Source organism: Orcinus orca, chromosome 1, assembly GCF_937001465.1.
Source record: "Orcinus orca chromosome 1, mOrcOrc1.1, whole genome shotgun sequence".
Classification (NCBI taxonomy): Eukaryota; Metazoa; Chordata; class Mammalia; order Artiodactyla; family Delphinidae; genus Orcinus; species Orcinus orca.
The window spans coordinates 103,201,324-103,217,879 of record NC_064559.1 but is presented as its reverse complement, the minus strand read 5'-3'; the positions used below and the strand labels follow the sequence as shown (position 1 = coordinate 103,217,879).

The 16,556-nt window shown below is 42.9% G+C and overlaps 1 protein-coding gene and 2 long non-coding RNA genes across 4 annotated transcripts in view; 1 reads left to right on the top strand and 2 right to left on the bottom strand.

The window, feature by feature from the left end:
* LOC117198519 (uncharacterized) overlaps positions 1-16,556 on the top strand; it is a 57,264-nt gene that overhangs the window by 25,192 nt on the left and 15,516 nt on the right. The gene's annotated exons all lie outside the window — the stretch shown is intronic.
* On the bottom strand, positions 3-4,956 carry LOC117198518 (uncharacterized). The gene is made up of 3 exons (XR_004479716.2): positions 4,646-4,956; positions 2,680-2,810; positions 3-2,541 (listed from the first exon to the last, which is right to left on the bottom strand). It is a non-coding gene; the product is annotated as an uncharacterized LOC117198518 (long non-coding RNA).
* THEM4 (thioesterase superfamily member 4) overlaps positions 8,788-16,556 on the bottom strand; it is a 39,448-nt gene continuing 31,679 nt past the window's right edge. The window contains exons 5-6 of one of the 2 annotated variants that reach the window (XM_033415500.2): positions 12,751-12,875; positions 8,788-9,234 (exon numbers count right to left, since the gene is read on the bottom strand). In XM_033415500.2, coding sequence (XP_033271391.1) covers positions 9,194-9,234; positions 12,751-12,875 — 166 coding nt within the window. In that variant the 3' untranslated portion in view covers positions 8,788-9,193. Of the gene's footprint in view, positions 9,235-12,749; positions 12,876-12,971; positions 13,173-16,556 lie in introns of those variants that run through there. The other variant, XR_004479711.2, reaches the window with a different exon arrangement.

Here is a 16,556-nt window from a genome sequence, read left to right as displayed (position 1 = left end):
TCCACCTGCTGGTTCCTGGTGAGGACAGGGTGGGGAGGCGTGGGGTGGGGTGGGGGGAGGCCTTGGAAGGGGAGGCCGGAAAATCATTCAGGGAGGGAGCAGCTTAGCAAGGGCATTCTGTGCTTTGGGAACCCCAAGGAGCGGGTGATGGCAGCAGACAATGCTGGGAGTGAGGCAGGGAGCGGGGCAGAGGAGGCTTTGCTGATGATGAGCCTGGAAAAGAGACAGCTTTGAGTGGGGGAGTGGGGAGGAGTGTTCAGTGAGCATCTGCAAGGGTGCGTGGTATTTCTTGTACTGAATTAAAACTGCCAGTTTTCAACGAAAAGTCCCAGATTTTAATGCACTAGAATAAAGTGTTCTAAAGGTCAGAACTATGCAAAGATGAAATTATAATGATGATGATGATGATGATGAGTTTGGTAGGTTCTGAAAGATCTTACTGATTTAATATGGAAATTTAAAGACTTTATCCCACCTCCTGTAGTTAGCTGTCCTAGAAGACTAGGATATAAATATTTTCCTCATCTCTTGTCAAGGTTTGAAGGAAACTTCTTCAAGGACCGGGGGAACCCAGTTTTTTGGTTGATTTAGTCTCTGGGTCTAATCACAAATATTTGAGTTAGTTGTCAACATTTAAAAACAGGGAGTTGGGACTTCCCTAGTGGTCCAGTGGTTAAGAATCCACCTTCCAATGAGGGAGACGTGGGTTCCGTCCCTGGTCGGGGAACTAAGATCCCCCATGCCATGGGGCAACTAAGCCCGTGCGCTGCAACTAGAGAGAAGCCCTTACACCACGACTAGAGAGGAGCCTGTGTGCCACAACAAAAGATCCCACATGCCGCAACTGAGACCCAAAGCAGCCAAAAATAAATAAAATAAAATAAAATAAAACAGGGAGTTTCATACAAAGCAGAAGGCCAAGGACCTCCAGGTAAGTGGAAAAATCTGGCAACAGGATCTTCATTCCTTTGCAGTAGCCGTGGAGAGGATGAGGATGCCCCGTGTCCTCTGGCTTGCCCCACCCTCCCCTGATACTGAGCATTCCTTCATTCCCTCTGCCAGCCTCTATGTGTGATACTTGATTTGGGAGATGGGACTCGAGGAGGAGACAGGAGTGAAAAGGGGAATCTTAGAAAGGGTTGACGGACTGAAGGGGAGGCTGAGGAAGAGGGAGTAGGGAGAAGGAGAGGGATCCACAGGGGGCCCCGGAGGCTGGAAGCTGATCCCAGGAAGGTTGTCCCAGGAGGAGGCAGGGTCTGTCATCCCAAGAAGAATCAGTAGCTGAACCTGGGAATGGAAATCCTTGTTTCATTGCCTGAGTTCATTGTCTGCTTCCTGACACAGAGCTCCTAAATCCCTTGAAGTTTCCTGGGTGACAGGAGTATCTTCTGTTCCAATGAGGTGACTCTGAGTGGACTCCAGATAGCCTCAGGAGTGGGGGTGGTCACCAGAAGGACCAAGCCATGATTAGAAGCTTGGGATTTTCAATCTCACCTCCCATCCTTCAGGAAGGGGAGGGGGTTGGAGACTGACTTAATGATCCATCATCCCAACGTGATGAAGCCCCCATAAAAATCCCAAAATTTAAAAAAATTCCGGGTTGGCACACCCCACCTCCATGGGGACAGAAATTCCTGCACTCAGGATCCTCCCAGACCTTGCCCTGTGTATCTCTTCATCTGACTGTTCATGTGTATCTTTTATCATACCCTTCATTAAATCGTAAGCTGGTAAACGTAAGTAAGTGTTTCTCTGAGTTTGGTGAACTGTTCTAGCCAACAATCAAATCCAAGGAGAGGAGGGCTCATGGAACCTCTGATTTGTAGCCAAGTCAGACAGAAGTTGTGGGTACCTTGGTGACCTATTACTTGCGACTGGCATTTGAAGTGGGGCACAGTCTCGTGGGACTGAGCCTTTAACCAGTGGGGTCTGCACTAACTTTGGTTAGTGTAAGAATTGAATTACAGGGCATCCAACTGGTGTTGCAGAGAATTGCTTGGTGTGCAGGAAAACCCCACACATCTGACATCAGAGGTGTGTGTGAAAGTAAAGGGGAAACACAGGAAGCTTTTCCTGTAGGCACCCTCCTACTTTACTAGTTGTTTTGCAATTTTTGGTTAAGTCAACTTTCAAATCCTTACATCATCATGATTACAAAAATTTTGTTCTCAGCCTTGCCATATGCTATAGTTAGTTTTTATTTCTTGTATAACTTTTATTTTCCTTGAATTGATAATATCTAAGGTTCAACTGGATGCTGTGGTCCAGGAGAATACAGGGAAATTAAAGGACAGTGGTTGAGATGACCAGCCTCCATTTCCCAGCTGGGAGGGGGGAAGAGTGAAAATAAAAGAAATGAAGATCTGGAGATGTCTGTGATATTTAAGAGCAGGAATAATGGGATCAAGGGTATGACAGATGGAAGGTAATTAAAGAGAAAGATATCTGAGGAGAACGTCTATGGTGATGGCAAAATCGTATGTGGGGTGCTGAATTCCGGTGGCTGGCATAAGATGGAGGAAGTTGGTTGTCCAAGGCCATCTAGGAAGAGAAAGATTAGGATTGTGAAGAAAGCGCTCTTTTCCCCCTTTTGGACTCCTTTCCCACCATTTCACACATCTTGTGGATTCTTTCTGCAACACAGAGCTCTTCCGACACGTGGGCTAGGAATTCACCTACCCGGGGAGGTGGAAAGGTGCTTGGCTGGTGTCTCGAACATGGTCTTTGGCCACAGCCCTTCTCCTTCTGTGTGAACTCAGCTCAGAGAGAACAAAGAACACTCGGCTCAGAGAAAAAGCTTCTCCCCAGACCTGGATAAGCAATTAGAAAACAGGGAAGTCAGTGAAGGTTCAGCGTAATTCAGAACTCCTGTTGGATTCTCATTTAGCTTGTTGCCTGCCTGGTGCATTTCCTGTTTGGGACCTTGTGGGGGAATGTTGAGTTTGGGGCTTCTCTGGCTGAGACATGACAAATCCCCAGAAGCACATCCTGGGCCTGACCTGGCAGGTGGTGCCCAGAAGAACCAGCAGTGGTGTGCTGGTAAGTGGTAAGGGATTAACAGCTCCTGGTGGGGCGGAGAACTCTAATTGGTAGCATTTGCCAGCTTTTGTTGTGTAAATATTCCCATGATGGCTGATTTCAGGCTACCAATATGATGCCACTGACCCTGACCATGAGGCTGGGAAGAGGTGTGCTCAACCAGCTCTTGCAAGCTGGTAGGCACTGGCTCCGGCACACCACTGAACTGGAAAATTCTTTGGCTTGGAGCGAAGCAACACGGGTAACCAAGGCTGTGGTAGGTTTGGCAGGTCACTTCTTGGTCCGGGTCCTCCCAAATGTAAACTCGTGCCCTCTTCTCTCTTTTCAAGTTCCCTTCCCTCACAAGACTGACTACGCAATAGCACTTAGTCTCCCCAGCCTTCCCTCCTCCCTTGCTGCCCGCCAAACAAGTTCAGAGGACATTTTTTTGTTTAAAGATTTTTGTGTTGTTTCAAGACATTTAAAGAGGAAAATTATAACATTTCCAGAAATCTTACAAGGTCCTCCTCATCTTGGGGGGAGCTGGAAGCCTTCTCAGATCATTCTGGACATGCAGTGGATCTCCCCTGATGGCCAGCAGGGCTGGCTGGCTCCCTGCTCCCTGCTGGGGGATTCCCAGCACTTTGGAGGGGTTCTGTCTGGGATGACACCCATCTGGCCTTTCTGGATGAGGAAGGAACTTCCCTGGTAGCCTTCCTAGACACCATTGCTATTTAGTGCACTGTGAACTGAAATCCCTCCTGAAGACTCGGCCCTATAGGCTCACACAGGGCAATTTCTGGAGGGCTCCCCGACTGCCCATCTCCCTATCAGTTCATGGCTGATCTCCAGACTCCCGCCCAGGCTGGTCCTGCCCTCAGGGACACTTGGTTTCTTGACCTTCTTATGAGCTAAGCGTCAGGGGGCAGGCTGGACATGAGCCGCTGTGCACTCAGAGAGCGATGGGCAAACTTGAGGGCCCCAAGAGGGGGCTGTGCTGGCCATGTTCCATTCAGGAGTTGCCACCATAGAATCCAGGCCCAGTTGCCAGCTCTTCTCATTTTCCCAAAAAAGCCAGCACAAATCCAGATTTTTATGTGAAAACTTCTAACTTTTAAATGTTGCAACTAATGTATAAAAATTTTGCATGGGCCAGACTCTGATTGGATCTTGTCTTGCACGCAGCTGATCATGTCCCCTGGTTCTAAGCTCATTCTTGGGCCTTTCTCACATCGCTCTTCCAGAAGTTTCTTGCTTGTCTGCCCCAGATCTGTCCTCTCTGAGTCCTCCTAGGTCAGCTGTCTTTTCCTGGTTCCCTCTGGGAGGGACTTTCCTGAGATTCATTTTATACTCTGGTGCCCACAGTGGGCCCTTTGGAAAGGAAAATATGTTGGAACTGATTAATCATTTGGCTCTACGGTGCTTCAGGGTTTTTGCTTTATCCAGTTTCTAAGGTTCTTGGTCTTTGCTGTGGGTGGGAAGTGCTAATGGGAGGATCGGCCTCAGGCTGGTCAAGACAGGAGAAAAAGCTGTCTTCACCGAACCTGGGACACCGGGTGGAGTTAAAAGCAGTTGTTGCTAAGTACTCTGCCCAGAGGGGCTCTGGGTGGGCTGCTGGGATGCTCACCTGGGAGAAGAATAACACAGGGAAGGCAGGGCTGTGGCAGAAGACTCCATGCCCAGGGGAGCTGGGAAGCTAATGGGCAGCTGCTGGCTCCAAGTGCTGCTGCCTGGTGTGGTCACTGGGCTGAAGGAGGGCCCCCCCCCCCACCCGGCAGAGTACAGGGTCAGGGAACTAGGCCAACCGAGGGAAGCCTGAGCTCCTCCCAGAAACGTGAGAGCTCTCCCAACTGCTCAGCTGGAACTGATTTCCTATTTGTGAAATGCTTCAAGAGGCGGAGAGAGGCAGGATCTCTAAGCTCAGAAAGTGACAAATCCTGAAGGTGTGTGTGTGTGTGTGAGCGTGCACATGTGTGTTCATAGGCCTGGCCAGGCCTGCACCTGAAATTCCCCCTTTCTCATACCCAATCACTTGAGAGGTGGTACCTTCAAAACCAATGGGACAGTCACATCTGTTTTCCAAGCGTGGGGTACAAAGTAAGGTCACATTCATTTTATTTATTTATTTAACATTTATTTATTTATTTGGCTGTGCCAGGTCTTAGTTGCAGCCCGCGAGATCTTCGTTGCCACGTGCGGGACCTTTAGTTGTGGCGTGTGAACTCTTAGTTGTGGCGTGCAGGATCTAGCTTTCTGACCAGGGATCGAACCTGGGTCCCCTGCATTGGGAGCACAGAGTCTTAACCTCCTTGTGGCACAGTGGTTAAGAATCCGCCTGCCGATGCAGGGGACACGGGTTCGAGCCCTGGTCTGGGAAGATCCCACATGCCACGGAGCAACTAAGCCTGTGCGCCACAACTACTGAGCCTGCGCTCTAGAGCCCGCGAGCCACAACTACTGAGCCTGTGTCCCACAGCTACTGAAGCCCACCTGCCTAGACCCATGCTCTGCAACCAGAGAAGCCACAGCAATGAGAGGCTCGCGCACCGCAACCAAGCTGCTCGACGCAGCTAGAAAAAGCCTGAGCACAGCAACGAAGACCCAACACAGCCAATAAATAACTATAATCATATTTTTGCTTTTACTAGAAACACCTTATCATAATAGTATTTTAAATGAGATCAATGAAACAGAATACGTCAGTCAGTTTTATGCTTGTAATGTGACTGACAAAGGACTCCTGGAATGTAAGTGACAGCTCTGCTGTTTTCTTGTGTTTGCTCTTCAAAAGTTTGCTTTACTCAAATTTGATTTTACAAAAGACCTATATTAGTACCTGTTTTCACTGACTGAAAGGTACCTGAAGAGGATTTTCGCTTTTATGAAAAAAGTTGAAAAGCAAAAGTAGCATTCAGCATTTTACAGCCAGCCTTTTATTTTTTTTATTTTAAAAAATTTTCTTGGCTGCCGTGCTGCATGGCATATGGGATCTTAGCTCCCTGGCCAGGGATTGAACCCACGCCCCCTTCCATTGGAAGCACGGAGTCTTAACCACTGGACCGCCAGGGAAGTCCCTACAGCAAGTCTTTTAGATGCAGTGGGTACCCTAAGCAGCAGCAAGAGTGGCACTGCCAACTCCTTCCCAGGGAACTACACTCAACATCCCAGCAACAAGCAGCCACAGCTTTGAAGTTTGTCTGTGAGCATCTGTGCTTTATCTCAATTTACTTGCAAGATGTGTCCTTAGGTAATTGCTTCTTTGCTTTACACTATTTCAGTTTATGAAAGGTTTCATAGGAACACTGTACTTTGGGATAATGGGGGAAACATGTACTTGCAGTTTTCTCAATTACTTAAAAAAATTATTTATTTGGTTGCACCGGGTCTTAGTTGTGGCAGGCGGGCTCCTTAGTTGCAGCATGCCAACTCTTAGTTGAGGTATGCATGTGGGATCTAGTTCCCTGACCAGGGATCGAACCCAGGCCCCCTGCATTGGGAGCGCAGAGTCTTAACCACTGTGCCACCAGGGAAGTCCCTGTACTTGCATTTTAAGTATTACCTTTTTTAACAGCTTTGTTGAGATAAAATTTAACATACAATTCACACGTTAAAGTATATAATTCAATGCTTTCTGTATATTACATTAAATTTTAAAAGTTGTGGTAAAAAAAATATAACATAGAACTAGCCAGTTTAACCACTTTCAAGTGTACAACTCAGTGGCATTAATTACATCCATAATATTGTGTAACTATCACCTCTTTTTCATCATCCCGAAAAATTCTGTACCTATTAAACAATAACTCCCTATTCCTCCCTCTCCCCAGCCCCCTTTTAACCTCTATTTTCTGTCTCTATGAGTTTGCCTACTCAAGAGACTTCACGCAAGTAGAATCATACAATATTGGTCCTCTTTTGTCTGGCATATTTTGCTTAGCATGTTTTCAAGGTTCATCCATGTTGTAGCATGTGTCAGAATTTCCTTCCTTTTAATGGCTGAATAATATTCTATTTTATGGATTTTACTTACCCATTCATCTGCTGATGGACACTTGGATTGCTTCTACCTTTTAGCCATTGTGAATAATACTGCAATGAACACTGGCATATAAGTACCTGTTTGAGTCCCTCTTTTCAATTCCTTTGGAATGACTGGGTCATGTGGTAATTTTATGTTTAGCTTTTCAAGGAACTGCCAAACTGTCTTCCATAGTGGTCACACCATTTTATATTCCCACTAGCATTGTCTGAGGGTTATGCCAACACTTGTTATTTTCCACTTGGGTTGTTTCCACCTTTTGGTTATTATGAATAATGCTGCTATAAACTTTTGTGTACAAGTTTCTGTGTGGACATATGTTTTCATTTTTCTTGGACATATACCTAGGAGTAGAATTCCTGGGCCATATAGTAATTCTATGTTTAACCTTTTTTTTTTTTTTTTTTTTTTTTGCGGTACACGGGCCTCTCACTGCTGCGACCTCTCCCGTCGCAAAGCACAGGCTCCGGACGCGCAGGCTCAGCGGCCATGGCTCACGGGCCCAGCCGCTCCGCGGCATGTGGGATCCTCCCGGACCGGGGCACGAACCCGTGTCCCCTGCATCGGCAGGCGGACTCCCAACCGCTGCGCCACCAGGGAAGCCCTATGTTTAACCTTTTGAGGAACCACCAAACTGTCTTCCATAGCAGCTGTACCATTTTGTATTCTGACCAACAATGTAGGAGTGTTCCCATTTCTTCATATTCTCGTTGACACTTGTTATTTTCCATTAAAAAATTATAGTCATCTCAGTGAATATGAAGTGTGGTTTTGATATGCATTTCCTTAATGACCAATGATGTTGAACATATTTTCATGTGCTTGTTGGCAATCTGTATACCTTCTTTGGAGAAATGTCTAATCAAGTCCTTTGCTCATTTTTAAATTGTGGGCTTTTTTTGGGTTGAGCTTTAAGAATTTTTAATACATTCTGGATATTAAACCCTTATCAGATATATGATTTGCAAATATTTTCTCCCATTCTATAGGTTGCCTTTCTACTTTCTTGATAATGTCCTTTGATGCACAAAAGTTTAAAATTTTTATGAGGTCTTGTATGCTGCAACTTTGCTGAATTCGTTTATTAGCTTTAGTTTTTTTTGTAGATTCTTTGGGATTATCTACATATAGACCCTGCCCCACCACCCCAATTCATATGTTGAAATCCTAATGCCCAGTGTGATGGTATTAGTAGGTGGGGCTTTGGGGAAGTGCTTAAGGTGGAGCCCTCATGAATGGGATTAGTGTGCTTATCAAAAAGGATCCAGAGAGATCTCTAGCTCCTTCCACCAAATAAGGACAGGTGAGAAGGTACCAGATATGAACCAGTAAGTGGGCCCTCACCAGAAGGTGACCATGTTGGCATCTTGATCCTGGACTTTCCATTTTAACTGTGAGCAATAAATTTCTGTTTTTTATAAGCTACCTGGTCTGTGGTATTTTGTTACAGAAGTCCAAATGGATTAAAACACTTAGGAAATGAATACAGGCTCCTTCCAGTGATGCTATTACCAATACTATGCTATTGGTAAGATACAATAACACAGCCTATGTTAAAATGGCACAGTAGTTTAATCCTTAGAATCCAAGACAACAGATGTGAGGTATCCGATCCTACAGGAACTAGTTGTGTTTCCTATTGTAGCCAAAAAGATTTGTTTAGATACAACAAAGCTGGTTTTGTAATTTATAATGCACACACACACAACACACACACACATACACACATATTCGTGCACCCACATATTTATTCCTTCCTTTGGTTTTCTGGCATTTCCAAGTTTGTGGTAAAAGTTTCAATATGATTTTTTTCTCCAGAATGCAATGGATCAGACATCACACCTATGCAAACTTAAGGAGCCCATTCAAATTTTAGGAGAACCAGACACTTATCCTAAGGAGACAGAAAGAACTGCTGATACTCTCACAGGGAGTGTCTCTGTGTAAAAAAGTTTGGAAGGTGGAAATGGAGCTCCTGGAATTGTATTCAAAAGACTTGTTTAGGAAGGTCCGTGTTAGCAGGCTTCACCCGATGGGGGATTCAACAGTGGGTGAGTAGAATAGGACTGAAGACAACTGCTTCTTCTGGAGGAAGGACAGCCTTACGCAGATTGGTGTGGAATTCACCAGAAGCTTTTACATCAAACTTTTTTCAGGATCCAGCTTTATAAATAAGCCTAAACAACAAAATAACAGAAGATGATTATAAGTCAACTGACTTCAATCTATCTGATGGGACTTCTCTAAGTAGAAATACATATATACACACACAAAAGCACTTTGATTCATATTGGTACATTCAGGATATCTGCCCACTCTCATTTTTCAGCCAAATTAAGAATCAACTTTTGGGGACTTCCCTGGTGGTCCAGTGGTTAAGAATCCGCCTTCCAATGCAGGGGATGCGGGTTTGATCTCTGGTTGGGGAACTAAGATCCCACATGCCGCAGGGCAACTAAGCCCACGTGCCGCAACTATTGAGCATGCAGGCCACAACTAGAGAGCCCATGTACAGCAACTACACGGCCCACGTGCTCTGGAGCCTGTGTGACACAACTAGAGAGAAGCCCCGCTCCACAATGAGGAGCCTGCGCAGCACAGTGGAGGATCCCGCAAGCTGCAATGGAGATCCTGTGTGCCCCAACCAAGACCCAACACAGCCGAAAACAAATAAAATAAAAATAATAGAATTTAAAAAAAGGAAAGAACCTTAAGAAAATTTATTAAAAAAGAATCAACTTTTGATTCTCACAATACTGTATTAGCTCTCCTGGGTAAACAGGTCCTCTGCCACTTGGTCATTTCATGGTTCATTACCACTTCCATTAGAGATAGTCAAGGAAGTGAAAGGAAGTAAAATTACAACTGAGCCATCTGTTACCTTTATGATACTGAAAGGTTTAGTGAGACAGAAAGTATAAACCACAGCCTGGAATAGGATTTTTACATTGACTGTGGATTCAAATTATTCATGATCTTCCTCCTGCTTCTTTTATCTATCATTCCAGCAAACAGCTGACACTTAAGGGAAAAATAAATTTCTTAAACAAGATACAAGAAGCATTAACCATAAAGGAAAACATTTAATAAATGTGACTATATTTACATTAAAAACTTCTGTTCGTAAAAAAGATAACTTAAAGCAAATAAAAGACAACTTATATACTAGAAGGAGATATGTGCAACTTATATAGCCAACAAAAAGATTCGTTTTATAAAAAATAAAGAATTCCTATAAATCAGTTAAAAAAAAAAAGAGGAAAAAAACCAATAAAAGAGGCTGAGAAAACAGGAATTTCACAGAATAGGAAACAAATATGGTCAATAAATATATGAAGAGATGCTCAGCTCCATAGGTAATCAGGGAAATGCAACTTTAGATCAAACTGAAATACCATTTTATAACCATTTGATTGCCAAAAATCAAGAAACTTGACTTTACCGATTGCTAGCAAAGATAGGGATCAGCAGAATGTCATATATTGCTGGTGGGGATGCAACTTGGCACAGCTTTAGAAAACAGTCTGGCATTTCCCTGTAAGGCTGAACACTCTTATACCCTCCAACCCAGAAATTCCACTCCTAAGTATATGCCAAGCTCTTGCCCATACACACCAGCAGGAGACATGAATAAGAATGTTAATGGTAGCGCCATTCATAATAGTCAGAGGCCCACCATTAGAGGAAGAGATAAATCCATTGTGGTATACTCACACAATGGAATATTATACTGCAGTAAATGAGCAAACTTCATAGCCAACAACATGGGTGAACTTCAGTAACATGAAGCTGGGTACCAAAAAAAAAAATCAGGTCCCAGAAAAGCACATATAGCACAATCTCTTTTCTACAAAGTTCAAAAACAAACAACTAAACAATATATTACTTAGGCACAAATATATTCTTTTTTTTTTTTTTTACAAATGTATTCTTAATCAAACTTTAAAAAAAACCCAATAAGGTATAAAGGAATGAAAATCACAAAATTCTAGATCAGAGTTACCTCTGAAGGAAAAATAGGAGGATGAGGTGGGGAAAAGTAATTAGGTAGGGATATAATATTATTAAGATTCTGGTTCTTGTTTGATTGTAGGTTTCAGGATGTTTATTATTAAATTAGAAAAATAAATACATTAGTGAATGAGTAAGTAAAAGATGACCATTCACGTACCAATAATGGCTCTGTATCCTAAATCAAGGATTCTGAGTAACTCAAACATGTGCATCTGAGGTCCATTAAAATAAAAAATAAAAACAACAAAAAGGGACTTCCCTGGTGGTCCAGTGGTTAAGACTCCATGCTCCCAAAGCAGGGGGCCCGGTTCGATCCCTGGTCAGGGAACTAGATCCCACGTGCTACAACTAAGATCTGGAGCAGGCAGATTAAATAAATAAATAAATAAATAAATAAAACAAAACAAAAAGCATTGGATATCTAAATTAACTTGTCTAAGTCTGAAGCTACTGAAGGTGAGGCTTCCAGGACCCCTCACTTGCAAAGGCCCTGTGACAGCTGACGATATACAAAGTTACTCATTACAACAGTATTTGCAAGAGCAAAAGACTGAGAAAATATCCATGTCTAGTATCTCCAACTCCAATCCAACACAACAGTGCTCATTCTTGTTAACTCTTTTTCCATATCTGGAACTCCTCTGATGTGAGAAACCTAGCTCCCGTCACGGCTGCCAGCCTGTGCAGACGCCACCCTCTCCCTGTGGGCTCTGACACCCACGCTGCTCCCTATGGGGACTCCTTCCTTCCCATAGTTAGGCTCTGACATCCTGTGCTGGGCCACTCCCCTGTGCAGACACCCTCCACTCCACTCAGGCTCCCAGACAGCGATGGGCTGCTGTAGCCACCCCTCCCTGTGGCTTCCCCCTTATCCCCCAGCCTACCATGCCCGACTCTATCTAATAGCTTTAGAAATATTTAGGAAGGAAGGAAGGAAGGGGTGAAATGGAAGGAAGAAGAAAAAGGCAAGAGAATGGGAAGAACCTCTCTACCTTTTCTACACTGATGATAACATAAACACACTCACTGTCCTGTAGCCTGTGTTTTTCACTCAATATACAGTAATGACATATAGCTGCATATCATACAAAAAGGAGTTTCCTTATTCTTATTTATGGCACCACAATATTCCACAATAGTTTTTATGGCACACACAATATAGTTTATGGATGAACTGTAGTCTCTTTACCTGGTCTCCTATTGATAGATATTTATGTTTTGCCAATCTTTTGCTAGTCCAAATAACATTGCATGAGTAGCACAACTACTGGAACCCTAGAGCAACCTTACACATTGTAACGTTGCACACATGTTAGTATACCTATGGGATAAAATCCTGAAAATGGGTCAAAAGGAACATGACTATAATTTTGAGAGATATACCAGCTCTCTACCAGCAACCTTACACATTGTAACGTTGCACATATGTTAGTATACCTATGGGATAAAATCCTGAAAATGGGTCAAAAGGTACATGACTATAACTTTGAGAGATATACCAGCTCTCTACCAGCAATGAGTAAGAATACCTTTAACTTGTTCTTTGCATGCAGGGAATTAAGAATTTCTTGGCATGTATGGGTTATAAAACCAAACCAAACCAAAACAAAAACCCCCCAAAACAAAAAAACCCAAAATAAATTAAACCAAACCTAAAATAGAAAGTGGCAGCTCCTTACCTGTTGCCTCTGAGTACAGGATCTTCTCATCAACACTTCGAACAGTACAAGAAAGAAAGAATTTCCTCCCCTCAATTTTATCAAGTTGGCTATTTATCACAACAACAGAACAGAGGGGGATAGGTCTGCAGAAAAAAAAAATGAAAAAATCCAGCTTTTATCAGATTTATGTAGCATTGAGAGATGATCAGGTGCATGACAGGGGTGGAAATTTATGATACCTGGTATCAGTGGGTGCTGTTTTAGATAAAATGCTGACACCACCAGTTGCTCACACCCCCTTCCTCCCAAGCACCATTGCTCTCAGGTCTCCTTGGGCACCCAGTCCAGAGACTGCTGTTGTGGGTTAGGTTCAAAGAAATCACCAGATGATTCCAGCTCTGCGATGGCAGAGGCTGTCCCATCTGAAGGGAGCTGAAATCCTTTAAAGAAATGAAAATAGGACCATGGGATGGTCCCAGTCAGCTTCTCTCATTTTCTCTGTCAATCTCTGTCAATTTCTCACCCAATCCCCTTTAGAGTAACTGTCACTAGAAAGACACTGAATAACAAACTCCTGGTAACAGCTTAATGTGCTAATTCAGTGCTGTCCAACAGAACTTTGTGATGACAGAAATGCTCCACAGCTGAGCTGTCCAATATGGTAGCCACAGATGGCTACTGAGCACTCAAAATGTGGTTATTGTGAATGAGAAACCGAATCTTTACATTTATTTAATTTCTATTAATTCAAATTTAAATTTATATAGCTATATGTATCTAGTGGTTACAGTCACCTCTGGGAATCTTAGAGATATAGTACTATAATGAAAAAGGTATCTCTTTAAAGGTATAATTTTAGTTGGTAGAAACATAATGTAGAGTAGGGAGATGTGTTTTATGTTCCTATAGTACCATCATGTGGGTGAAGGAACTACTCCATGTGGAAAGGAAATTAACACTCTGATTACCCCTCTGTCCAGTTTTTGCTCTCAGTAGATTTTCCTGAACTTCTCGATGGAACAACTGAGCTTTGCCAATCCAGGATTTACTAAGACCCGGGGGACATTAGGTGTTCTTGCCTGCTCAGCATCTCCCTTTCCTACTAACGTTGCATCTTTCATTTATCCATCTGTCCTACCCCTCACCACACTCTCTCATTCACACACCTACCCTCCCCTTTCTTTGGGGAATCACCTCAATTTTCAGCCCATGTAGGTTAACTAGAGCTGACAGCTGATTCTTACCCCCCATGCCCCCCGCCCCCCCCCGCCCCCCCAGTGACTGGTTGTGCAGGTGGGCATGGGTTGAAACTGTCAATCCTGGAGCTTGTGCTGCAGCCCTTGGGGCTGGGTTCTTTTTCTGCTGGAGTTGCTAGGCTTGCAAGATACAAGCCTGCCTGGTAGCTGTAGCACTACATTGGGAAAGGCTACCCGAGGATGAAGAAGACCTAAAGGAAAAGTGTGGCTGAGACACAGGCACAGATTCCTAATGGCATCATTGAATACCTGCACCCAGCCATAACTGTCTTCTCAACCATGTAAGCCAATATGTTCCTTTTTTCCTTAAGCTATTGTGAATTAAGAGATCTATCTCTGGGACTTCCCTGGTGGTCCAGTGGTTAAGAATCTGCCTTCCAACGCAGGGGACACAGGTTTGATCCCTGGTTGGGGAACTAAGATCCCACATGCTGTGGGGCAACTAAGTCTGCGTGCCACAACTACTGAGCCCGCGCGCCTCAACTAGAGAGCCCGCGTGCTGCAACGAAAGATCCCACATGCCGCAACAAAGATCCCATGTGCTGCAACTAAGACCTACAGCCAAAAATAAAATAAATAAATAAATAAATAAATAAAATATTAAAGGGCTCCCCTGGTGGCACAGTGGTTGAGAGTCCGCCTGCCAATGCAGGGGACATGGGTTCGTGCCCAGGTCCGGGAAGATCCCACATGCCGTGGAGCGGCTGGGCCCGTGAGCCATGGCCGCTGAGCCTGTGCATCCGGAGCCTGTGCTCTGCAATGGGAGAGGCCACAACAGTGAGAGGCCTGCGTACTGCAAAAAATAAATAAATAAATAAAAATAAATATTAAAAACATTACCACCACCACCGATACATTAAAAAAAAAAGATCTATCCCTTACAATGAAAAATTCCTTGAATAATAAGAGAAAGGAAAAATACAAAATAATATAATAACTGTTTATAGAGTATAATTTTCTAAAGTTCACATGAATCTCAAGGGACCCTGAATAGCCAAAGCAATCTTGAAAAAGAAGAAAAAAGTTGGAAGTCCCACACATCTTGATTTCAAAACATATTACAAAACTACAATAATCAAGACAGTGTGGTACTGGCATAAAGACAGACATATAGATTAATGGAATAGAACAGACAGCGTAGAAATAAACCCTCTCATATATGGTCAAATGAATTTCTACAAGTGACCAATACCACTCAATGGGGAAAGGACTGTCTCTTCAAGTGGTGCTGGGAAAACTGGATATCCACATGTAGAAGAATGATGTTGGACCCTTACCTTAAACCATATACAAAAAATAATGTGAAATGGACTGAAGCCCTCCATTGGGGAAAAGCTTCATGACATTGGGTTTGGCAATGATTTCTTGGATATGACACCAAAGGTACAGACAACAAAATAAAAAAAATAGACAAATGGGACTACATCAAACTTAAAAACTTCTGTGCATCAAAGGACACAACAACAGAGTAAAACAGCAACCTAAAAAATCGGTTGCAAATCATATATCTGATAAGGGGTTAATATCCAGAATATATAAAGAACTCCTACAATTCAACAACAAAAAAACTCACAAAAACCTGATTTAAAAAATGCTTCTTCAAGTGAAGGACTTGAATAGACATTTCTCCAAAGATGATATACAAATGGCCAACAAGCATACGAAAAGATGCTCAATGTCACTAATCATTCAAAAAATGCAAATCAAAGCACAGTGAGCTATCACCTCCCATCTATTACGTTGGCTACTATTAAAAAACAAAACAAAACCCAAATAACAAGTCGTGGTGAAGATGTGGAGAAACTGAAACCCTTATGCATCGCTGGTGGGTGTGTAAAGTGGTGCAGCAGCTATGGAAAACAGTATAGTAGTTCCTCAAAAAATTAAAAGTAGAATTACCATGTAATCTAGCAATCCCACTCTGGGTATACATCCAAAAGAACTGAAAGCAAGACCTCACAGAGATCTGCACACCCATGTTCATTATAGCATTATTCACAATAGTCAAGAGGTGGTAGCAACCCAAATATCCATCAACAGATGAAAGAATAAACAAAATGTGGTATATACATACAATGGAATATTATTCAGCCTTACAAAGGAAGGATATCCTGTTATATGCTACAACATGGATGAACCTTGAAGACATTATGCTAAGTGAAATAAGCCAGTCATAAAAAGACAAATACCGTATGATTCCACTTATATGATGTAACAACAGTAGTCAGATTCACAGAAACAGAAAGTAGAATTATGGTTGTCAGGGGCTGAGGGAAGGGGGATACGGGAAATTATTGTTTAATGGGTATAGAGTTGCAGTTTTGCAAGATGAAAAAGTTCTGGAGATCTGTTTCACAACAGTGTAAATATACTTAATACTACTGAACTGTACATTTAAAAAAGGTTAGGACACTAAATTTTATGTTATGCCTTTTTTTTAACTATAGCTAGAAATTTAAAAAATATTTTAAAAATATAAGGCATGAAAGATGTTAAATCTAAAGTATCAGAGTAAACTCATGACCTTATTAAACATTAATAACTTTCCAGCTCTGACACTGTAATAGC